Below are 25,707 nucleotides of genomic sequence, written 5' to 3'. Positions count from 1 at the left end.
AGAATAGAAACTGAATTGAATTGAATTGAGATCATCGAGTCCAACCCATCACCCAACACCATCTAATCAACTAAACCATGGCACCAAGCACCCCATCCAGTCTCTTCCTAAACACCTCCAGTGATGGTGACTCCACCACCTCCCTGGGCAGCACATTCCGACAGCCAATCAATCTCTCTATGAAGAATTTCTTCCTATCATCCAGCCTAAACGTCCCCTGGCACAGCTTGAGACTGTGTCCTCTCGTTCTGGTGCTGGTGGTCTAGGAGAAGAGACCAACCCCCACTTAGCTACAACCTCCATTCAGGTAGTTGTAGACAGAAATAAAGTCTCCCCTGATCCTCCTCTTCTCCAGGCTAAGCAACCCCAGCTCCCTCAGCCTCTCCTCACAGGGCTGTGCTCCAGACCCCTCCCCAGCTTTGTTGCCCTTCTCTGGGCACATTCCAGCAACTTTCTTTCCTAAACTTTCCTACATCTTTCCTAAACTAAGGGGCCCAGAACTGGACACAGTAAGTGGGGCAGCAGTATCTGTGTTGAGGACTGAGAATGCCTCATAGTTGTAAGGAGGTCCTTAGCACCCCTGTTGAGCCCATCTCTTTAATATCATTGTGTTCTCTTTAGTAGCTTTATCAATGATCTGGATGAGGGGATTGAGGCACCCTCAGTAAGTTTGCAGATGACATAAAGCTGGGTGGAAGACATTAAGCTGGAGGATAGAAAGCCTCTACCAAGGGACCTGCACAAGCTGGATCAATAGTCTGAGGCCAACAGTATGAGATTCAACAAAGCCAAGTGCTGCATCCTGCACCTTGGGTCATAACAACCCCATGAATGCAGGGTGGATGGAAAGCTGCTGACTAGAGAAAGACCTGGAAGTGTTGATCAACAGCTGGCTAAACATGAGCCAACACTGTGCTCAGGTAGCCAAAATGACCACCAGCATCCTGGCCTGTGCCAGGAACAGTGTGACAAGCAGGACAAGGGAAGGGATTGTTCCCCCATACTCAGCACTGCTAAGGCCACAGCTTGAATACTGGGCTCAGTTTGGGGGCCTTGACTCCAAGAAAGACATTAAGGTGCTGGAGGGGGTCCAGAGAAAGACAATGAAGTTGGTGAAGAGTCTGGAGAACAGGTCTTGGGAGGAGCAGCTGAAGGAACTGGGATTGTTTTAGTCTGGAGAAAAGAAGGCTGAAGGGTGACCTTCCTCACTCTTTACAGCTCCCTGAAAGGAGGTTGTATGTGAGGTGGGTGTTGGTCCCTTTCACCTAGTAACACAGGATAGGATGAGAGGAAATGGCCTCAAGTTGCAACAGGGAAGGTTTAGATTAGATATTAGAAGAAAATTCTTCACTGAAAGAGTTCTCAGACCCTGGAATGGGCTTCCTAGGGAGGTGGTTGAATCCCCATCCCTGGAGTTGTTTCAAGGACATAGAGATGTGGTGCTGAGGGGCATGGATTAGCACTTGGCAGAGGTAGATAACGGTTGGACTTGATGATCTTAAAGGTCTTTTCCAATAGAAATGATTCAGCGATTCTCTATTCTCAGCACCCCTTGTCCCATTTAAGGCATGAAAGTTTAAGGCATACACACCTCTCCTTCCCAGCCAGGAGCTAGCAATAAGCCACCTTGAACTTCTTCAAATACCTTGAAAAACACTCTTCAGTTAGCACTGTTCAAGCCCCATCACACTGTGCAAAGGCCACAGTGTCCAAGAGCTCAGCCATGAGTAAGCCAAAGTTCTCTCAGAGCTTCAGTTTCACATCTCCTGAAGAAAGGATTTGTGTGCTCACTGCACCCCATGTCACAAATACACATTTCAATTTCTCCCTCTTTTGCTCATGTGAATGCTTTGGGAATGTCTGATGTCCTTGAGTGCTGTGCAGAGTCAAAGAATCACAGAATCACAGCATCTCAGAGTCACAGAAGCACAGAATCACAGAATGTTAGGGGCTGGAAGGGACCTTGAAAGCTCATCCGGTCCAACCCCCCTGCCAGAGCAGGATCACCTATACCAGGTCACACAGGAACACATCCAGGCACGTCTTGAATATCTCCACAGAGGGAGACTCCACAGCCCCCCTGGGCAGCCTGTTCCAGTCTTCTGTCAGCCTCACAGGGAAAAAGGTTTTCCTCATGTTTCCATGGAACTTCCTCTGCCTCAGCTTCCACCCATGGCTCCTTGTCCTGTCATTGGGCATTGCTCCATCCTCTTGGCAATCACCCTTTACATACTAATAAACATTAATGAGGTCACCTCTCAGTCTTCCCTTCTCCAAGCTATGAGCCCCAGCTGCCTCAGTCTGTCCTTGTAAGGACACTCCCTTAATCATTTTTGTGGCTCTGGGCTGGACTCTTTCAAGCAGTTCCCCGAGGTCCTTCTTGAACTGAGGGGCCCAGAACTGGACACAATATTCCAGATGCAGCCCCACCAGGGCAGAGTAAAGAGGGAGGAGAACCTCTCTTGACCTGCTGAGCACACCCCTTCTAATCCACCCCAGAATGACATCGGCCCTCTTGGCCACAAGAGCACATTGCACATGTGTGCAGGAACAGTTACCTTATGGCCAGTGTTTGCCCCTTCTTGTTTTAAAGACAGTAATTCAGTGAAGGGAGCTAAGAAAAAGTCCTAGAGAACCATAAAAGGATTATGAACGTCAGGAATTCTTTCTTTCCCTGGTAGTGCCTTTGGGAGTCAGCAAATACTCATGAAAGCAATCAAAAAAGAGAGGGAACGAATAGTCATCACATTCCTTTGAGATACTCTGAACCAAGGCAGAGCTTTGGATTAAATTCAATGTACAGAGAAGGGCAACAAAGCTGGGGAGGGGTTTGGAGCACAGCCCTGTGAGGAGAGGCTGAGGGAGCTGGGGTTGCTTAGCCTGGAGAAGAGGAGGATCAGGGGAGACCTTATTGCTGCCTACAACTACCTGAAGGGAAGTTGTAGGCAGGTGGGGGTTGGTCTCTTCTCCCAGGCAACCACCAACAGAACAAGAGGACACAGTCTCAAGCTGCACCAGGGGAGGTTCAGGCTGGAGGTTAGGAAGAAGTTCTTCACAGACAGAGAGATTTACCATTGGAATGTGCTGCCCAGGGAGGTGGTGGAGTCACTATCCCTGGAGGTGTTTAGGAAGAGACTGGATGAGGTGCTTGGTGCCATGGTTTAGTTGATTAGATGGTGTTGGATGATAGGTTGGACTCGCTGATCTCAAAGGGTCTTTTCCAACCTGGTTAATTCTATTCTATGCTATGCTATGCTATGCTATGCCATTCCATTCCATTCCATTCCATTCCATTCCATTCCATTCCATTCCATTCCATTCCGGTATAGCTTCCATTCTGTAGTCTGTGTGCAGAATGAAGCCAGAAAGCAGAGGCTGTGCTAATGATGCATCATTAGACCACAACCTGACACAAGGGGGAGATCCTCTGCCACGGATGGTCATCTTGCAGGCCATCCACTCCAGCAGCTCCCTCGGGGATGGGCTGCAAATCCTCTTTGCCACCTCCCTTGGCAAAGGAGATACCTACTTTCCTGTGTAGGTATAAGGAACAAACCAAACCAACCCGCTTAGGTTTGCTTTCAGTGATTTAATAACATTAAACTCGACATCCTTTATACTCACTGCAGAACTTTGTTCCTTTGAAACATCAGAACTGGTTTTCTCTTTGAGCATCTATCACATTAAAAGCAGTGGGGGGTTCTGGAGCTAACAGGCTTTGAAAAAATATTCTCCTTCTGCACACCACTTGCTAACAACTAGGGAAAGACCTGCTCCACCTCCTGCCTGATGGATCAAGCTCAGGGTGGGAGTGAAATTCTGCTCTGGCAAAGCCCCAGGTTGTATGGCACTAACACAACTGGCAAAGGAAACATGAAGAAAACATATTTGAAGCAACTGGAAGGAAACTGGAAGTGGAGGAGAGAAAAATGAGGAGGAGGCACAAACCACTCTTCCCCCTCTTGTTTCCCTTGAGCTATTCAAGCCTAGTAGCAAGGTTATTGTCATACCGGAGCAGCATTTGGAGATGGAGGCATCCAAGTGCCTCTGAGCAAGCTTCCAGCTACAGTGCACTTGTTCCTTTGCTTTTCCACAGAGCTGGCCTGTGAGGTAAGCAGGGAGTTAAACCCACTGTCCTGGTGAGGAAGGGGGAGGCAACAACAATCCATGTGCTAGGTTACACAGCCAGGAGGCATCACAAAGAGACTTCTTGCCGCCGTCCTTCTGCTTAGGTGCCACCAGGCTAGAGACGGAGAACAAGGCAGTTGCCTGCTCCGACTGACACAGAAGTTGGGTTTCACTGGCTGTGGCTTCCAGGCAGGCTGTCACTGTTGAAAGCAAATTACATCAGCTGGGCATCAAGCGATACCTCCCCACCAGTCTTCACCGCCCACTGCTGCCAGCTTGACGCTTCGCTTTCGCGCCGCATGTGCCAACCGCCTCACGACGCCAGCTGCAGCAGCTACTGGAAGGACAGGAAGAACCGCCGCGGGTCGGGGGGGAGAGGAGGTAGGGGTTCGGCTCGGGGGCAGGGGGGAGGAGACCTTTCCCCGCCTCAGTCCAGGCAGAAGACGGGGTTCTCCAAGAAGCCGGCGAGCTTGCCGGCCACCAGGTCGAGGTCACTGGTGTTGGCGTATTTGAGCAGATTGGTGCTCTTGACAAAGTAGTGCTTGAGGAAGTGCTGGCTCACGCACTTGTGCAGCTTCTGCACCAGCCGCAGGAAGGCTTCGGGGAAGCAGCGCCAATCCTTGCTGCGTGGGTATTTTTCACACGTCCAGAATAGCACTGTCTGCAAGAAGCAGATGGGAGAGAAGAGGTGTTAGAGGGTCTGTGGAGGGCTCACACGGCTTACGGAGGCAGCTCGGCTGCTGGTAAATGGTTGACAGCCTTAGAAACCAGAGAGAATCGCGTCAGTGTCTCCTGGCCTTAACATTAATGTGGCAGGGGGGGAACACAACTAAGAATAGAATAGAATGGAATGGCATGGAATGGAATGGAATGGAATGGAATGGAATGGAATAGAATAGAATAGAATAGAATAGAATAGACCAGGTTGGAAGAGACCTTCAAGATCATCGAGTCCAACCTATCACCCAACACCATCTAACCAACTAAACCATGGCACCAAGTGCCTCATCCAGTCTCTTCCTAAACACCTCCAGTGATGGTGACTCCACCACCTCCCTGGGCAGCACATTCCAATGGCCAATCTCTCTGTCTGTGAAGAACTTCTTCTTAACCTCCAGCCTAAACCTCCCCTGATGCACCTTGAGACTGTGTCTTGTTCTGGTGCTGGTTGCCTGGGAGAAGACCCCCACCTGGCTACAACCTCCCTTCAGGTAGTTGTAGACAGCAATAAGGTCTCCCCTGAGCCTCCTCTTCTCCAGGCTAAGCAACCCCAGCTCCCTCAGCCTCTCCTCACAGGGCTGTGCTCCAAACCCCTCCCCAGTTTTGTTGCCCTTCTCTGGACACCTTCCAGCAACTCAACATCTTTCCTAAACTGAGGGGCCCAGAACCGGACACAGTACTCAAGGTGTGGCCTAACCAGTGCAGTCTACAGGGGCAGAATGACCTCCCTGCTCTTGCTGGCCACACTCTTCCTGATGCAGGCCAGGATGCCAATGAACTTCTTGGCCACCTGGGCACACTGCTGGCTTAAGTTCAGCCTGCCATCACTGGAGGTATCACAGTATCACAGTATCACCAAGGTTGGAAGAGACCTCAAAGATCATCAAGTCCAACCTGTCACCACAGACCTCATGACTAGACCATGGCACCAGTGCCACATCTAATCCCCTCTTGAACATCTTCAGGGATGGTGACTCCACCACCTCCCTGGGCAGCACATTCCAATGACGGTGTTTAGGAGGAGACTGGATGGGGTGCTTGGTGCCATGGTTTAGTTGATTAAATGGTGTTGGGTGATAGGTTGGACTCGATGATCTTGAAGGTTTCTTCCAACCCGGTCTGGTCTATTCTATTCTATTCCATTCCACTCCATTCCATTCCATTCCATTCCATTCCATTCCATTCCATTCCATTCCATTCCATTCCATTCCATTCTACTATCAACCAGTACTCAGTCTCTTTCTGCCTGGCTGCTCTTACTTGGCCCTCTAAGGCTTTCAGAACTTCTGGGGGCAGGATTTCCTCCGTCCTAAAGGGCCTTTTTTCATGTGGAGTCTTTTAAAATCACAATGGTTAGATTCTTCTAACAGGGAAAACCTCATAACCTGAAGAAACCCAACAGTGAGCCTCTTTTCAGCTGCTGGTTTATCCACTGACTGTTTCTCTCTCTTGTTTTCCTTTTCTTTTTCTTTATGTAAGCAATGTTGAGGCATTCCTTCTGCCTGGTAAACCAATCCTCTCTTGCAATAAAAGCCTGAAATACATTTCAAGAACTGAAGAGCTTTTTATCTTGATCAAGGGTCCATGCAACAGCACTTTCTGCTCCTCTTCTCTGTGAGCCAGGGAAAGAGATTGTTACTAATGGTTAAATGGTCTTCCACATTCTCCTACCCATGACAGATTTTGCCACCAGGTGGTTCTAACAGGCACCAGGAAGTTTTGCATTCGGCTAAGCTATAACCAGCCTTGTCAACTCCCTTTTCACTCTATCATGACTTAGATTAGTCCCATAACTATAACAGTATTTGATGACCACAACCTTTTCATCAAGAGAAATCCTGGCATTGCATCTGTTTTGGCTACCAAAAATTCAGTAGCTTGAGGCTTCAAGGTGGGAGAAGAGCAACCTTTCCCTGGAAGCTCCAAGAGGATGGGGCCCCAGAAGACAGAATTGTTCTGCTGTCTCATAAATGGTGCTACCTGTGGTCCACATGCTGTCAGATATGGGGACAGTCATAGCAGAACCTTCTGTCTCTTCATCATAAATGTTATTTGAAGCCATCTTGAACCCTAAAGTATGTACAGGGAGGATCATACCACCCCTTTACCTTTTTCTTCCCTTCCCATCTCAGGGGGGTGGGGTGTAGTCTGCACCTCATTCATAAATAGAATAGAATAGAATAGAATAGAATAGAATAGAATAGAATAGAATAGAATAGAATAGAATAGAATAGAATAGAATAAACAAGGTTGGAAAAGAGCTTCAAGATCATCAAGTCCAACCTATCACCCAACACCATTTAATCAACTAAAACAATCACCTCATCCAGTCTCTTCTTAAACACCTCCAGCGATGGTGACTCCACCACCTCCCTAAGTCAGCACATTCCAATGACCAATGAGAGGAGACCTTATTGCTGTCCACAACTACCTGAAGGGAGGTTGTAACCAGGTGGGGGTTGGTCTCTTCTCCCAGGCAACCACCAACAGAACAAGAGGACACAGTCTCAAGCTGTGCCAGGGGAGGTTTAGGCTGGATGTTAGGAAGAAGTTCTTCACAGAGAGAGTGATTGGCCATTGGAATGTGCTGCCCAGGGTGGTGGAGGAGTCACCATCACTGGAGGTGTTTAGGAAGAGACTGGATGGGGTGCTTGGTGCCATGGTTAGTTGATTAGATGGTGTTGGGTGATAGGTTGGACTGGATGATCTCACAGGTCTTTTCCAACCTGGTTAATTCAATTCAATTCAATTCTATTCTACTCTATTCTATTCTATTCTATTCTATTCTATTCTATTCTATTCTATTCCATTCCATTCCATTCCATTCCATTCCATTCCATTCCATTCCATTCCATTCCATTCCATTCCATTCTATACATTTACTGAACCTCTTGGCACTGTGAAGCAATGAAATGGTACTGCAGCTTTGACAGTCACCTTGGAATCCATGTAGGTGCTACAGTGATTTACACCATGGTATTTTGACATTGGTGCATGGAAGCTACTGCAACAGATACTGAGATTGCATCTTGGTATCATGCTCAGGCCTACCTGAAGGTGATAAGCTGTGATGACAGGCTTATTTCCAGCACACCAGACATCCTCCTTCATCTGCCTCATGACCCTGAAGCACTTCATGCGACAACCACCATCCTCATCAAGGCTTTCCATGAGGAGGTGCTCGGCGCGGGAGAAGCACAGCTGCCAGTGGTAATTGGAGCGGGCCAGAAGGTCAAACCCAAGAGACTGTGAACAAAAGGGGAGGTGTGACTTCAGTCCAGCAGAGAGATGTTACACAGTATCATGGTATCACCAGAGTTGGAAGAGACCTCAAAGATCATCGAGTCCAACCTGTCACCACAGACCTCACGACTAAACCATGGCACCAAGTGCCACATCCAATCCCCTCTTGAACATGTCCAGCACAGCCCTGTGAGGAGAGGCTGAGGGAGCTGGGGTTGCTTGGCCTGGAGAAGAGGAGGCTCAGGGGAGACCTTATTGCTGTCTGCAACTACCTGAAGGGAGGTTGTAGCCAGGAGGGGGTTGGTCTCTTCTCCCAGGCAACCAGCACCAGAACAAGAGGACACAGTCTCAAGCTGTGCCAGGGGAGGTTTAGGCTGGATTTTAGGAAGAAATGTCTTCACAGAGTAATTTGCCATTGAAATGTGCTGCCCAGGGAGGTGGTGGAGTCACCATCCCTGGAGGTGTTCAATAGGGGATTGGATGTGGCACTTGATGCCATGGTTTAGTTAGTCAGGAGGTGTTGGGTGACAGGTTGGACTTGATGACCTCTGAGGTCTTTTCCAACCTTATTGATTCTATGATTCTATGAAATGTTGCTTCCTTAGAGAATGTACCTTCCAACCATGCTGCTGCCTGCCACCCCCATGCAGTCCTTCACCTGGGAAATCACTGTCAGACAGCTGTGAGGTAAATTCTGGCACAGGGTTACTAAATAGTGCTTTGGAGACTGTTCACCTTGACGCACTGCACTTTCTCCTGGGAAGGCCAGCGCTTAAGGCACCGAGGCCACCGGGCTTTCTCAGGCCAGCAAGTTGGGATCTCCACAGCAGGGACGAGCTCCACCTCCACCTGGGATTCTGATGTTTCCACAGCCACCCGCACCACGGAGCTGAAGCTCTCCAGCACAGTCACTTTACCTGGGAAGGAAAAGCAAGGGAAGATAACAAAGAGGAGAAGGTCCTCTTCCACAAGCCAAGCAAGATGCTGTCTAGGGCCTTGCAGTTCTGTTCTTCTGTCTTAACAGTTTCTCTTCAGTGCCTTAAGCAGAATACAAGAAAACAGCATCACCAAATCGTAGACTGCCTTGGGTTGGAAGGGACCTTTAGAGATCACAGAATCACCAAGGTTGGAAGAGGCCTCAAAGATCATCAAGTCCAACCTGTCATCCAAAACCTTGTGACTAAACCATGGCACCAGGTACCACATCCAATCCCCTCTTGAACACCTCCAGGGACGGTGACTCCACCACCTCCCTGGGCAGCACATTCCAGTGGCGAACAACTCTCTCAGTGAAGAACTTTCTCCTCACCTCGGGCCTAAACTTCTCCTGGCTCAGCTTGAGACTCTGTCTTCTTGTTCTGGTGCTGGTTGCCTGGGAGAAGAGACCAACCCCCACCTGGCTGCAACCTCCCTTAAGGTAGTTGTAGACAGCGATAAGGTCTCCCCTGAGACTAGGTCATCTAGTCCAACCTCCCTGCAGTTAATAGGGACATCCCAAACTAGATCAGGTTGCTCACAGCTTCCTCAAGCCTGACCCTGAATGTCTCCAGGGTTGGGGCCTCCACCATCTCCCTGGACAACCTGTTCCAGTGTACCACCACACTCATAGAAAAGAATTTCTTCCTAATGGCCATCATGTTAATCTACTCTGGAGAATGAGAACGCAGATGAAGGAACAACTAGGTTCTCAATTTTATACTCAGTTACCTTGCTTTTGTTTTCTTCATAGAATCATAGAATCAACAAGGTTGGAAAAGACTATCATGTCCAACCTGTCACCCAAGACCTCATGCCTACTAGACCATGGCACCAAATGCCACGTCTAATCCCTCTTGAACACCTCCTGGGATGGCGACTCCACCACCTCCCTGGGCAGCACATTCCATCCCATTCTTCTGTGGGTCCTCTAAAATCCTAGGACCAGCTTCTTAAAAATATAGACAGACCACTGGTGCAACCTGATGTTTCTAATGGCACAGTTCAACAAGGAGACCACTGCAAATTAGAGGGGACCAGATGAACGCAGCTAAAGATCTCCTTATTCCTCCAGAGAAGCTGTGATCAGACCAAATGGCTTCCCATTGCCAGTCATTCAGAATGCTTTGTGGAATCTCCCTAAGTTGTTTTTCTGGAGATGCACTTCCACAGAAGACAGTGCTGGAGTTTATGGCCTGTTGAATGAAGCAGACATCACAGAATCACCAAGGTTGGAAGAGACCTCAAAGATCATCAAGTCCAATCTGTCACCACAGACATACAGAAAGGGCTAACAGCTTGGACTGTCAAAAAAGAGTAAGTCCCGTGGGGACTGGATAAAGGAAGTCTGCTCAGTGAAAGAAGAGTGGTCCATCTCAAGGAACAGCATGGTCTAAGAGTGCAGAAAGGAATGAAAGCTGCAACTAATGGACTTAGTGAGATGTTTCCTGCTTGGTCCAGCTGTGTTCATGGAAGGTGTTCCTGAACCCAGCTTTCTGTTGCTGTGGCAGGATCACTGTCCCTTCAACTTCACCAGATGAGCCAATTGCCTGATCAGGCTCTACCTCACTGCAGTGAAAGACAGAGCAGATTACCATAAGCATGTTAAATACCAGTGTGTTAACCCACTTCATTTTGAATGGCATGGGCTAAGCAGCAATTCCACAAGGAGCCCACACACCAGACTTGAAGGGACAGTGATGAATGTCTTCTGCCTCTACAGAGGAAATATCTGCCTGCTCCCAATGGCAGTTTAGCACATCCTCCAGGAAGCACAGGGGTGAATTGCAGAATCACAGAATCATGAGCCAGCAGTGTGCCCAGGGGGCCAAGAAGGCCAATGGCATCCTGGCCTGCATCAGGAGCAGTGTGGCCAGCAGGAGCAGGGAAGTCATTCTGCCCCTGTGCTCAGCACTGGTTAGGCCACACCTTGAGTCCTGTGTCCAGCTCTGGGCCCCTCAATTTAAGAAGGACATTGAGACACTTGAACATGTCCAGAGAAGGGCAACACCTTGCAAGCAGTGGAGTACCTCCCAACCAGAACTTCATAACATTCAGTAAGATCTGCATGTTAGTCTGCTGCACCAGGCCTGACACCAAAGCAGGAACCGTGCTGCTCCCAAGCCCACAGCAGGGCTCCCAAGCAGCTGAAAAGCACTGGAGCAGCCACTGTGGCAGCATTTAAATACATTCACAGCAGTTCCAAAAGCATTGCTTTGGAATTGGGCTATCTGGTTTCTCACCAGTGCAAAGTGAGACACCTCAAAAACTCTGGTTTTGCTGGTGCTCAAAGAGTTAAAAGACAGGGAAGGCAGGAAACCAGGGGAACTTTCCTGTAAGTTTAGTTGCACCATGTGATGAAGGAAGTTCATTCTCCACAGAAATGAACAAAAATGGTAATTACTTCTCCTGATTTCATCTTAGCTCATCTCCTCTGTGACAGTCTCCTTCCAGCTGGCCTTACAAAAAAAGGCAGCTGAATCATCAGCCCAAACATCACTCCCTGGGTCCCTTGGTGGTGGCTCTACAACTTGATGTGCTGCTGCTAGACACAACGGCAGCTTTTCGGTGCAGCACAATTTCTTTCACATAACTAAGCCCTCAGATGCAAGCCTATTCCATCTGGTCTTTACCATGAGCCTCAATGGCAAGATTTCATTCCCATCAATCTTTCTGTAATAAATATATTCTCTGGGAGACTGCAATGATGTAGCTGAGCTGGACTTCAACATGCTTTCTTTTGTAACTAAAATGCAGAGTTCAACGAGATGAGCAGAAGTGGCTCCTATTTCTTTGGAATACAGAAGACCCATACCAGGCTGCTGCTGAGCAAAATCATCCTGGACACATGCTGTGAGAATCATAGAGCCAATAAGGTTGGAAAAGACCTCACAGATCATCAAGTCCAACCTGTCACCACACACCTCATGACTAACTAAACCATGGCACCAAGTGCCACGTCCATTCCCCTCTTGAATAGCTCCAGGGATGGGGACTCTACCACCTCCCTGGGAAGCACATTCCAATGGCCAATCTCTCTTTCTGGGAAGAATTTTCTCCTCACCTCCAGCCTAAACCTCCCCTGATGCAGGTTGAGACTGTGTCCTCTTGTTCTGGTGCTGGTTGCCTGGGACAAGAGACCAAGCCCTACCTGGCTACAATCTCCCTTCAGGTAGTTGGAGACATCAATAAGGTCTCCCCTGAGCCTCCTCCTCTCCAGGCTAAGCAACCCCAGCTCCCTCAGCCTCTCCTCACAGGGCTGTGCTCCAAACCCCTCCCCAGCTTTGTTGCCCTTCTCTGGACACCTTCCAGGAACTCAACATCTTTCTTAAACTGAGGGGCCCAGAACTGGACACAGGACTCAAGGTGTGGCCTAACCAGTGCAGTGTACAGGGGCACAATGACTTCCCTGCTACTGCTGGCCACACTATTCTCAATGCAGGCCAGGATGCCATTGGCCTTCTTGGCCACCTGGGCACACTGCTGGCTCATGTTCAGCCTACTATCAACCAGTACTCCCAGGTCCCTTTCTGCCTGGCTGCTCTCCAGCCACCCTGCCCCCAGCCTGTAGGCACCATGGTCTGGATTTGATCACGTCACAGTATCTTAGTGTGAAAAGATGGGCACAGACCGTTCAGCTTGGAGTAAGCCAAGTGTTCATTAGCTGAAGTCTTTCACATGCCTCTAGGATGCTAAGAATTAAGCATGAGGATAACTGTTCAGGCAGCATCTTGCAACAGATGTTGCAGTTATGAACACTTTGGGGTGCTCACAGGGGGATCATCACTACCTACTGAAAGCTAACTTCCCGAGTCCAGTTCTTCTAACAGGACAGTGAGGAAAACAATGCCTGTCCAACTTTGCTTAAGTAGAAGTCCTTTTACTTAGTTCCCACTACCCCATGCTGGAAAGCTATGACTAGCTAAGGTTTCCCCAGAGCATTATCTGCCCTATACAAATCTTCAAGCAATTTCACCTGAGACTCATGCAAACTTCTTGTATCCCAACTTTCCTATATCACAGAATCACAGAATCACCAAGGTTGGAAGAGACCTCAAAGATCATCAAGTCCAACCTGTCACCACAGACCCCATGACTAAACCATGGCACTAAGTGCCACGTCCAACCCCCTCTTGAACACCTATAGTATCTTCCTTGATGGTGTAGACATATTGAAGGTCCTGTAGAGGAAAAATTTGCTTCCCAAAATGTTCTGAAAATCTGAGTTGCATCTTGGTTAAACTGTCAGGGTGATAAGGCTCACCCAAATTCCAAGAACTACTTATAGAATCATTAAGGCAGGAAAAGACCTCTAAGATCAAGTCTAACTATCAATCCAACACCACCACACCCATTAAACCACGTCCCAGAGTGCCACCACTACATGTTTCTTTGAAGACCTCCAGGAATGGTGACTCCACCATTTCCCTGGGCAGCCCACTCCAATGCTTGACCACTAAATTCTATCTTCAGTGCAGGCCTACATGCATCACTGCAATGAGCTAAAGGCTCCCTTACCTTGGAAAGGTGTGCTGTTTTTTAACTTCTGATCACATGAGCCAAACAGAGATGTGGCACTTGAAGCCATGGTTTAGTGGAGTGGAATGGAATGGAATGGAATGGAATGGAATGGAATGGAATGGAATGGAATGGAATGGAATGGAATGGAATGGAATGGAATGGAATGGAATGGAATAGGAAAGAATAGAATAGAAAGAATAGAATAGAATCACCAAGGTTGGAAGAGACCTCAAAGATCATCAAGTCCAACCTGTCACCACAGACCTCATGACTAAACCATGGCACCAGGTGCCACGTCCAATCCCCTGTTGAACACCTCCAGGGATGGTGACTCCACCAAATATAGAATAGAATGGGATAGGGTAGGATAGGATAGGATACGATAGACCAGACCAGACCAGGTTGGAAGAGACCGTCAAGATTATCATGCCCAACCCATCATCCAACACCATCTAATCAACTAAACCATGGAACCAAGCACCCCATCCAGTCTCTTCTTAAGTCAACATCTTTCCTAAACCAAGGGGCCCAGAACTGGACACAGTACTCAAGGCGTGGCCTAACCAGTGTTGAGTACAGGGGAAGAATGACTTCCCTGCTCCTGCTGGCCACACTGTTAGTCATGAGGTATAGGGTGACAGGTTGGACTTGATGATTTTTGAGATCTTTTCCAACTTTATTGATTCTATGATGGTTTCCCTCTATCAGCTGCAGAAGACAACCAGTTCCCCTTATATCTATCCCCACTAAACTCACTGGAGAGATTACAGGAGATAATTGACTTCTCCACCAGCTCCCGGAAGACGATAAGGACTTTGGCTGGAACCAGATCACCTTCGACGTTCACATCCTTTTCATGCCACTGCTGAAGGCTCTTTGAGAACTGCTCCACCTCTAGCCATTGATGCAATTCCTCAGGGTCTCGCACGGAGGAGAGGAGCTTGGCTCCATGCACGGTGTAATAACGCCAGTGCCGTACCTGGCACTCCCTGTACCCAGTCAGGCCGCGCAGAGGGACTGTGATGAGGAACTGGCTGGGTGCTAAGACCTAGGAGAGTTCAGAGAGATTGAGAGAGAAGACAAGGGCAGATCCACGAGCCTGAAGTGAAGGAAAGAGAGCTAAGGGAGTATAGGTAAAACCATGGGCTTTGGAGAGAAGGAAAAGTCATGGTATGACTGGAACAACTGGATGCAGCCAGGAGCGGTTCCATGCCTGTCTGAGGGTTACTTTGAGGGTACACAGACTAAAAGAAAATTGTCATAGGAGTCTGATGTGACAGCTGTGGCCCATAGACGACAAGAAGCACACAAACTGATTTGCTACCACACCTGCCATAGTTTTCCCTGTTCCTTGTTATTTCTAGTCTGCAACTGCATGAGATGCAACAACTAGCAGCTTCCAAGGACTGGGAGAGCATCAGAGAAGAAGTTTTGAAATCCAGCAAAAGGGAACAGAATAATGGGAGTTACTGCCTCAGAACAGGTGCTAGAGATAAGCCCAGAGCTCAACAGTAGAATCATAGAATCAATAAGGTTGGAAAAAGACCTCAAGGATCATCAAGTCCAACCTGTCACCCAACACCTCATGACTGACTAAACCATGGCACCAAGGGCCACGTCCAATCCCCTCTTGAACACCTAGTAGTAGTAACTATGGCAATAAGTGCACTCTTCTGATCTCTCTCTCAAAGTCCACTGCAGCTACCAGTAAAATAAGGCTATGGCCCACTCGTTTTACAAGTGTTTCACTCCATAAGGCTGCCTTTGAAAAGACAGAGGCATGAGGCAAGTGACATGCCTGAGCCTCCACAGGCAGTGGCACTCTCAGAAATAAACTCAGCTCTTGGCCAGCCCTACAGTGTGAAATGGCATCTCCTGCTGAGCAGAAGCCAGCAATAGTATAAGGATGGAAAAGGTAACTGATGGGTAACAAACACACAAGCTGGCTTGTTTGCAAGGCAGCAATTTGCCTTACTTTGAGGATGACTATTTTCATAGATCTTTAGGATCATCAAGTCCAACCATTATCTAACTCCACCAAGTGTTGGATGATAGGTTGGACACGATGATCTCGAAGGTCTCTTCCAACCTGGTTTATTCTATTCTATTCTATTCTATTCTATTCTATTCTATTCTATTCTATTCTATTCTATTCTAAGTCTGATGTGCCTTGGCACCACTTCTCTGAATCTTTTAAACACCTCCAGAGTTGGGGACTCAACCACCTCCCTGGGGAGCCTGTTCTACTCTTTGAGAACCCTTTCAGCTGAGAGGTTTCTTCTACTGCCCAATAAAACTAGTGCTCAATCAGTATTTGCAAAGAGTGAATAAGGTGTCACAGATACCATGAAACCTCCCTGCTGGCCCAAGGGGTAGCTAGGCATATCCAAACACTAGTTTGGAAGCATTTGGTGATGATGGCACTCAGAGAGAGTGTTCAAACTCTTTCCAGACTTCTACTGTGTTGACTCAGAAGCTTTTCAACTCCACTTGCTACTGAGCCTAACTTGCGTTGGCATTAACAAGGAGAAGCTGCTATAGGAGCAGGATGTGAAGTGACAGCTGTTGCTGCAAGGTGGATATACCCAAGGTGAATGAAACACACTTGTCACTCTCCACAAATAGTCCAACACATTCTCTCACCCTTCCTGGTAGGTTAGGTGATTTAAAGTATTACTGCAGAGGTGTCAGGGCCCTGAGGGCACTAACAGCCTTTAACGTCCCTAAGCAGCCTTTCTGGGGCTTCTACCTACACTTTTTGCCCATGGGCCTGGGACCTTCATTTCACTTCATACAGAATACAGACAGAATTAACCAGGTTGGAAAAGACCTTCAAGATCATCAAGTCCAACCTATCACCCAACACCATTTAATCAACTAAACCATGGCACCAAGTGCATCATGCAGTCTCTTCTTAAACACCTCCAGTGATGGTGACTCCACCACCTCCCTGGGCAGCACATTCCAATGGCTAACAACTCTCTCTGGGAAGAACTTTCCCCTCACCTCCAGCCTAAACCTCCCCTGGTGCAGCTTGAGACTGTGTCCTCTTGTTCTGGTGCTGGTTGCCTGGGAGAAGAGACCAACCCCCACCTGGCTACTACCTCCCTTCAGGGAGTTGTAGACAGCAAGAAGGTCTCCCCTGAGTCTCCTCTTCTCCAGGCTAAGCAACCCCAGCTCCCTCAGCCTCTCCTCACAGGGCTGTGTTCCAAACCCCTCCCCAGCTTTGTTGCCCTTCTCTGGACACTTTCCAGCAACTCAACATCTTTCCTAAACTGAGGGGCCCAGAACTGGACTTCAGTGTAGGAGTGCTGGTGTCCAGCTGTGTGACAGCCATGCCTGTACCCGGCCATAGGCCTTGTTGTCAAAGAATCACAGAATGGTGAGGGTTGGAAGGGACCTCTGGAAATCATAGAATCATAGAATAGTCTGGGCTGGAAGGGACCTGCAAGGGTCATCTATGACCTTTTCTGTAAATCAAGCCAAGTGCTCCAAGTTTCTAATTCTCCTGCATTATTAATGTCTTGCTTAGGAATTAATGTGGCTTGGGCTCTTGGGCCCATGTGCTTGTTCCTGGTGTAAGCTTATTCAGAGTTTGGAGATAGCTTAAAGCAGGATTCTGGCTCAGCCTCTCATTTTTTATATCAAAGAGTAGAATAGAATAGATTAGAATAGAATAGAATAGAATAGAATAGAATAGAATAGAATAGAATAGAATAGAATAGAATAGAATAAACCAGGTTGGAAAAGACCTCAGAGATCATCGAGTCCAACCTATCACCCAACACCATCTAATCAACTAAACCATGGCACCAAGTGCCTCATCCAGTCTCTTCCTAAACACCTCCAGTGATGGTGACTCCACCACCTCCCTGGGCAGCACATTCCAATGACCAATCATTAGGTAGGTGCTGTCATGTTGTCATGCTCCCCTCTCAGCTCCCTCTCCCACAGGGAGAACTAGTCTACTCTGCTCCTTGGCAAGAGATTTGAAACACAAAACATGGCCAGCAAGAGGTACAGAAATGGCAAGAAAGCCCTTTTGCCAAATACAAACTGCCTAAAGGCAAGAAGACACTGGAAGCATCATGTTTCAGACCAGGCTGACCTGTACAAGTTGGGTTTAGTGGGACTGAGAAATCCTGTGTGCACCTCAGGACAAAGTGCAAGGATCCATAAAGGAAAAACACAATGGCTGTCATGCAGCAACTGCTCATCTCATTGCCTTGCCCACATTATCTTCACATCAACAACCATTCCTTCCCATACAAAGGTGCTCACTAGTATACAACAGAGTTATAAAGTGAAGGGCCAGATAAGTTTCTTTACTGGAAGACTGATCAGTCATTGAACAGGAAGTGGCAGCGTCACCATCCCTGGAGGTGTTAAAAAATTCTGTAAACATGACTCAGTGGCCATGCTGGGGTAGGGTGGACTGTTGGACCCCATGCAGTGCTAAAGGCTGGGGACAGAGTGGCTGGAGAGCAGCCAGGCAGAAAGGGACCTAGGGGTACTGACTGACAGCAGCTGAACATGAGCCAGCAGTGTGCCCAGGTGGCCAGGAAGGCCAATGGCATTCTGGCCTGCATCAGGAATAGTGTGGCCAGCAGGAGCAGGGAAATCACTCTGACCCTGTACTCAGCACTGGTTAGGCCACACTTTGAGTCCTGTGTCCAGTTCTGGGCCCCTCAGTTTAAGAAAGACATTGAGACTCTTGAAGGTGTCCAGAGAAGGGCACTGAGGCTGGGGAGAGGCCTTGAGCACAGCCCTGTGAGGAGAGGCTGAAGGAGATGGGGTTGCTCAGCCTGGAGGAGGCTCAGGGGAGACCTTATTGCTGGCTCCAACTACCTGACGGGAGGTTGTAGCCATGTGGGGGTTGGTCTCTTCTCCCAGGCAACCAGCACCAGAACAAGAGGACAGAGTCTCAAGCTGTGCCAGGGGAAGTTTAGGCTCAAGGTGAGGAGAAAGTTCTTCACAGAAAGAGTAACTGGCCATTGGAATGTGCTGCCCAGGGAGGTGGTGGAGTCACCATCCCTGGAGGTGTTCAAGAGGGGATTGGATGTGGCACTTGGTGCCATGGTTTAGTTAGTCATGAGGTTGGACTTGATGATCTCTGAGGTCTTTTCCAACCTTATTGATTCTACGATTCTATGATCTTAAAGCTCTTTTCCAACCAAAATGATTCTATGGTTCCATAGTTCTGTGTTACACCAGTGCCTTGAAATCCAAGTCACAAGGCTGCTACACCTGGGGCTTACCAGGAAACAGCAGAAATCACAAGGTTGGGGATGACACTGTCAAGCTGGGCAGCTCTTGGCCAAAACAATTCCAGTCCCACACCTATGCTCTGTCCACAATTAACTTGCACATCATATGGAGGCCATGGACCCCAGCCAAGTTTTCCTTTGAAGAAGATCATCAAAGTCTGGAGTGTGTAACTGACAGCCAATTCTGTTGCATTAAAAAACTGTCTGCAGTGTGCTGGACAAAGTAAATACAGCCTCATTCCTGTAGTTCTGCCCAGGGAGGCAGAGGCATTAGGTTAGGAGTGAAATATTTATGCTGTGAGCAAAAAAGCAAGCCCCTTGCAGAGGGAATGGAATAGTCACAAGAGGATCAGGTAGGTGGGTGAAGTGGTCTGAAGAAGTAGGTGGGTGAGGAGGGAGCAGGCACACAGAGTGGCAGACACCAGGTGACAGGAAGGCTTTGTACCTGGATGGATGGGTGGAATGGACGCTTCCCCCGAAGCATAGCTGACCACTTGGCCAGCAGAGCTGGCTGATCCTGAGAGAAGCAGAGAGGAAAACAAGAAGTACACAGAACAGAGAGAAAGCATGTGCCAGGTCACTCATTCATCAAAGAGCCAAGCTGCAAACCTCCTGTGAGCCTACCTGGTAAAGGAAAATCCCACCACCCCCACAACTGCAGAGCTGAATGCCTGGCAATGCTGTTGGGCTAGGAACTACTCTGGACACTAACCACCTTTGTTGCACCTTACTAAAGCCTCCACAGCTTTTACACCAGCCCTGCACTGTTGAGAGTTGCACAAATACAACTCAAACAAATGCTTAAAACTTCTAAAAAGAAAATATTCTGGTTTTTTTCCCCCCTTTTCTTTAGGTTTGTCCCCTGTCTTCCACAGAAACATTGAACATCTAAAGACTTTTCTGATCTATTCCCCACCCAACCCTGCATGCTTAGGAGGCTTGTAGCTTCTTGACCAATCTAGATCCTCTGCTGGTTTCAATGGATTCCTCTTGAACCAGGAGTTTTGAAAGGGCACTGAAAAACTAACTGACAGGCAAAAAGGATGCTGCAAAGTGAAACACAAAATAATGCAACCATTGGGGTTTGCCTTGACACGAGTCTCCTCTGGCTTGTGTCAGCAATGATAGTAAAGATTCTAAGCTTTTGGAAGCACAGGAGTCCAAGGAGAAAAAATTTTCTCATTAACTTATTCTTTGCTGCCCCATACCTACAAGACAAAGTCAGTCAGAGCCTCCTGACTTCTTTATTACTTCAAAACAAACAAAGGTGTCATTTTCCTAGCATTACACAGCTGTAGTGTTTCATGCTGGGGCTAAAATGTCAACTGCCTCCCTTTGGATCCCAGTTCTTGTTACTTCCCAGAGAGAGCAGAGTGGTTCTGTTTTGGCACCAGTGCTGCCCTCCCAGTGCCACAGAGTTATGGCACTTCCACAGAGTTATGGCACTGGCTTCAGCTGGGCATGAACAGCACAGCCACCGCTCCTTCAGAAACTACATTTGAAGGATTTCTTCTAAGCAGAAGCTGTGCAGATCAGCCTACCCTAATATCAAATTACTGCTCAGAACAGATTGCCTTGGTTTTGTTCTGCTCTGTTTTCCAGAACAGCAATTTAACCCTGACCCTGGTGCTGTCAGACCTCATTAGCCAAGCAGGTTTGTTCCAGTGTGAGAGGTGGGTGGCAGACTATGGGACTAAGGAACACGTGGCCCAAGATGTGGCTCTGTTTTACATCACTGTGGTCATTCCTATGGGCAAGACCACATGCCCTGGGATACATGAGATTCCAGAAGAAGATATACATCTAAGTGTGTGTGTTCCTGGAGCAGTAGCCACATTTCAGACTAGGTGATTATATTCTGCCTCCACCTCCATAGCATCCCAGCACCAGAAATTGCCTCATGCTTTTAGATGTTTGCTGTGCTTTGCTCAATAACCAGCTGCACTCTAATGCAAAGGGCTGGCATGGTTTAAAGTGTGCAAGCTGGTTCAGAGGAACTAGCTCATTTGCAGCTGCAGTTGCCACTGCTGTGATTATTTGCTGGTATACTTACACAAGTTATTCTTGTGTGAAGCGGTCACAAGAAATAACCAGCCTCCTGTCACAGCTGGGACAGGGTGCTATTATTCTAATACACAGTGGTCTAAAATGGAAAGACATCAGATTTCTCCCACCACCAAGCATATTTCTTCTCAGCAACCAAGAAGCTCCAATCCAGGAGCAAGAGAAGCCCTTTTCCTGATGGAACCTGCTGAAGTTCACAGCGGAAGGAGGAGTTTTGATTCTTTCATTACTATTTTTTTTTTCAGTGAGTTGCCAGGTTTTCCACCTGTGAAAAATATGAGTCATAGCTTAGGAAGGCATGAGCATTTCTTGCTGCTGCTGTACAAGTTTCTCTTTCTGTCTCCCAAAGAGCTTTGGCTTCTGCTTGCAGATTGACAGCTCTGGTAAGAGACGCTCTTTGTAAAAGCAGCAGCTGCAAAGAGAGGCTCTGCCTGATTTGCCCAGCCCTCTCTGATCCTTCTCTAGTTGCAAGAGTAAGACCCTGTGATTCAGTCAGCCACTAGTTCTTTCACAATGAGGTGTCAATGCATCACCTGTGGCGTTTTGGGTGAGGTACTTCTCTATACCTGTGGTAGTTTTAGGCTATGCCTTTAAAACTCAGCTGCAGATTTCGAGTAGAAAAATAGAAATAGATTACTATTGGGTGTAAAAAGGGAAACAACAGGGTTGTTGTAAACAAACTCATTGGATGAAAGTCTGGGATAAGAGAAGCTGTATCATGAGAATTCTTCACATTTCACTTCCATTCCCATTCCTTTTCTCTTCCTGACCTTGGCTGTTTAGCTTTGCCTGGGAGATAACAGCGCTTCTGGCTGGCTTTGAGATAAGCTAACCCACTGCTTCTCTCTCAGCTCCTATCTTTTCTCTCTCTGCTACAGGGGGGTGGGGAAGGTTTGGGGGGTCAGTGGAGCAGCTTCCCTGGTCTTTTGGACCAGGGGGTTTTCCTTGTTATTTGCTAATTGTAAATACCTGTATAATATTGTAACTCCTGTATGTTTTGTACCTATTCAATGCATTCCATTGTAGAGTGAAGATTCTGCTTGTAAATACAGCTTCATTTGCTTCTAACTGAGTTGGTCTGGCTAAAGTTAATGCTGGGGGAATTTCAACCCCCCACAATACCACACTTGTACCATGGAGAAATCACTGCCTCCAAGCTGCCTGAGAGTTTATCAGAGCTCTTGGTCATACCTTAATATTCTCATTATGAATGCCGGAGTTGGAGATGGCCTGGAATCGGGTGGCCTTGTAGCTGATTTCTGCAGTCAGCTGCTGGATGATTTTCTGCACCTCCTCTACTGCTTTGGAAACCAGATAATGTCGTGGTTCCACCTGTCAGCCCCAAGAAAGACACATTATATTACAGGTAACTCCAGCCTTTGTCTGCATCAGCAAACAGACAAGCAGCTTAAAGCCTCCTGAAACATTTGTGCCTGTGCTGCCCTGAGAATAAAATTTCTTGTTCCCTGTGTGTTATGACCAACTTACCATCAGACAGAGATGGTAAACACCAAAGATTGCTAAGCATGAATTGGTATTTTCATGCCAGTACCATCAGATGGAGGGGAAAGATAAATTTATTAGCAGTCAGCTACGGTCTCATTCTTTATCCATTTGATGCAGAATTCCCAGTTATCCCCTTGTATGTACTAACCATTCAGGGAATGTCTTGTTCCCAGAGCTGACAAGACTTCAAGGATGATCTTTGAGGTCTTTTCCAACCTTATTGGTTCACAGAATCACCAAGGTTGGAAGAGACCTCAAAGCTCATCAAGTCCAACCTGTCACCACGGACCCCAGGACTAAACCATGGCACCAAGTGCCACGTCCAGTCCCCTCTTGAACACCTCCAGGGATGGTGACTCCACCACCTCCCAGGGCAGCCCATCCCAATGGCTAACAACTCTCTCAGTGAAGAACTTTCTCCTCTATGAATTACAGATAGTAATTCTGTGCACCAGTCAGGTTGCAGGTATGTGTGGCAGCATTTAGATGCCCACATGATAGGTTAAAAATATCCTTACTGTCCTCATACCTGAAGTACAGATGAGAGTCTACTCCTACATGGTGAGAGAGTATCTCTCCAAAGCTGGTCCCCCTGGGGACTAGGGGTTTGTATGACTTAAAGGATAGTTCTTCAGTTCAAGAATTAGTAACATCAATATTTATTGAAGATTATTTCAATGCAAGGTTTGAGTCTTGGAAGGACTGAGGTGAAGGATGGACAACACAGAAAACTGTAAGATGAGCCTGAATCTTCACTTATGGCTAAAAATGAATGGAGCATAAAAGGGATGGATGAAATCTGAACAAGGACTTTCAACAGGAGGAACATGAAGGAACCACATTAATAAAGGACATTTAAATACTTCCCAAGGATCCCTACACATTTACCAGAGTGAGAAGGAGATTTAGCTACTGTTAATAAAGGACATTCAAATACTTCCCAAAGATCCCTACACATTTACTAGAGTGAGAAGGAGATTTAGCTACTGTTAATAAAGGACTTTCCAAGGATCCCTACACATTTATCAGAGTGAGAAGATTTAGCTACTGTTAATAAAGGACATCTAAACACTTCCCAAAGATCCCCACACATTTACCAGAGTGAGAAGGAGATTTAGCTACTGCTATCAAAGTTCATGAACATATTCCTCTTTGCCTGTTCATCCAGAATTACCTGTGCAGAGTGCACAGAACTACATGGCTGAAAATGAAAGCTCTCACAGAATGATACCCACTTGCCACCAAAACATTTCCACAGAGAAAACAAACCTCTCTCACCATCCCTTTTATGGTAGTAGGATATTTCATCCTTTGCAGAAAAGGAATCATTACTGCTTTTCCCCTTGGAAATTATGTCTCACTTTTGTGGCCTTGCACTGCGTTGAGGAAAGCAGACTATAAAACAGGAACTAGCTAAGCACTGTGATGAAATATTTCAGCCTTAAGAAAATGTCATGGCTCACTTAGAGTTACTTTTATTAAGACAGCATTTTTGTCATTCATGATTTTATTCTGTTTTACTTCATATTATATTGGGGGGTGGGGGTGGGAAATGTGCTGGAATATCTCACAATATGGAAAACATAGTTCCAGCCTGCATGTGCTAATGAGATGTTATTTCAATCATGGCATATAGAGACAGCGAGGTGACAGACCCATGGGGAATTCTAACAATATCTGTCTGTACTTCCACATGCACTTTCCTCAGAGGCAACCCCTGATGTGGTTTTGGTCCTGTTTCTAGCAAGCGCAGACCACAGGGACGTGGAGAAAGGCAATGCTCTTTCCTTAGATGAAATGCTGGCAATTACAGCTAGTCCCACATCTGGAATTCCAGATCAGGGGCAAAAAAAATCAGGGCAGCTGAAGAAGAAGAGGAGGATGAGCACATTGAAAGATCAGGCTACCAACTGGGATCCCTGATAACATTCTGCAACAGAAACCTAGAAATCTCATTAGAAATACAGTTCTCAGGAAACTTCACCCAATCTTGCCTCAGAGATGAAGACAGCAGGCGAGCAAACTAACTGTCAAGCTTGGCACCCTTCAGAATCAACACCTAGCGTGGGAGACAGAAAATCTGGACAGCTAGAGCCTTACCTTGCTCTGGATGTAGATTTCTACATCTTCATCTGTGAATGGTTTCATGGCAAGATGGTCTTCGCTGCTCTCTGAAGTGCGAATTCGCTCTTCGCTCATTCACCTGCCTCTGGAGGTGGAGGGACACTCGGTGAGCCTTCTTGCCCTGTGAAGCTCAGGTTGCCTAATTCCTCTGTGGATGAAGAAGAGGAGAGAGAGAAGCAAGGCAGAATGGCTATTTTTTGAATCACCTTTTTTCTCCCTGGTCTGAGTGAGGAGGGTGATGAGCAGCCGCTTTGGAAGACCAGCTCCAGTTATTATTTTCAGAGTTCAAGCATTACTGTTATCCATCTCATTACTTTCAGATGGTGGGTCTTGCATGCAGGCACACCCCAAAATATCCCAGCTACTGCTCGGTCCCAGGGCAGATCTGGAAGTGCCTTTCAGGTTGCGCTGCAGCTTCAGGACGCTCATGCACAGCATTATTATTCTGCGCACCGCAAGTCCTTCCCTGCCTCATTAGCCCTCCACTAAACCATTTGTTAAGCTCTCTCAGCTATCCCTTGGTGACTTCCATGCACCCACTCTCCGTCTGAAACCGTGTGGGTGTTTAATTTACACTCAGATCATTCACTTAGGTTGCAGCCTGCAGCCTCTGCTCCCTTCTCCTCCTCTCGCCTTATATCCCCTCTCTCTCTCCGGCTGTATTGACAGTAAATATCCGGCAGCCTGTCCCCTCCTGTAGTTTGCTTTGCTTTCTTTACAGTAAACAGACAGAAAGCTGTCTCTCCTTTTCTGCCAGTAGCTCAGCTAACCCCATATGGATAATTCAGAGGGAAAAACAATTGATCAGGCCTCATTGATCCAGCGAGGGTTGGTGGCTTTTAGAAATAAAGGGTACATGGAAGGGAGGGAGAAAGGACAGAGATGAGATCCCATGCTGCTGAGTGTCCCTTGTTAAGTGAGGTATGCTCTGCTTTTGAGTGAACTCGTTATTTCCCTCAGGAAATTGAACTTTGGCATCCCTTGAGTGATTTATTACATCTCCAGCAGCTGGTAAAAGGCAGCACTTGGGTAGGCACTGGGAAGTTACCACAGGGCAGACGCTGTTGTTGCTAATTATCCTTTGCAGAGTCACAGAGTGGTAAGGGTTGGAGATCATCTAGACCTGTGGAGATCATCTAGTGCAACCTGTCTGCTAAAG

General features: G+C 47.4%; 1 protein-coding gene across 1 annotated transcript; it reads right to left on the bottom strand.

Annotated features, from left to right (window-relative positions):
• Positions 1 to 4,555: 4,555 nt before the first annotated feature.
• Positions 4,556 to 24,759, bottom strand: MAB21L3 (mab-21 like 3). The gene is made up of 7 exons (XM_054163195.1): positions 24,525 to 24,759; positions 22,110 to 22,250; positions 19,300 to 19,371; positions 14,344 to 14,635; positions 8,827 to 9,008; positions 7,900 to 8,094; positions 4,556 to 4,789 (listed from the first exon to the last, which is right to left on the bottom strand). Exons 1-7 carry the CDS (start codon positions 24,621 to 24,623, stop codon positions 4,556 to 4,558), a joined length of 1,215 nt encoding a protein of 404 aa, XP_054019170.1. The 5' UTR covers positions 24,624 to 24,759.
• Between the last annotated feature and the right edge of the window lie 948 nt (positions 24,760 to 25,707).

The sequence above is a fragment of the Dryobates pubescens genome, chromosome 8 (genome assembly GCF_014839835.1).
Source record: "Dryobates pubescens isolate bDryPub1 chromosome 8, bDryPub1.pri, whole genome shotgun sequence".
NCBI classification, from domain to species: Eukaryota; Metazoa; Chordata; class Aves; order Piciformes; family Picidae; genus Dryobates; species Dryobates pubescens.
This window is presented reverse-complemented; position numbering and strand designations above follow the sequence as displayed.

What these genes read in the sequence shown, in the direction of transcription:
- MAB21L3 (XM_054163195.1), bottom strand. Translation starts at nt 24,623, where the DNA reads ATGAGCGAAGAGCGAATTCGCACTTCAGAGAGCAGCGAAGACCATCTT. An exon ending in AAATCTACATCCAGAGCAAG is followed by an intron (nt 22,251 to 24,524) that starts GTAAGGCTCTAG and finishes TGGGGCTGACAG; the next exon opens with GTGGAACCACGACATTATCT. An exon ending in TATCTCCTGTAATCTCTCCA is followed by an intron (nt 9,009 to 14,343) that starts GTGAGTTTAGTG and finishes TTTCCTTCCCAG; the next exon opens with GTAAAGTGACTGTGCTGGAG.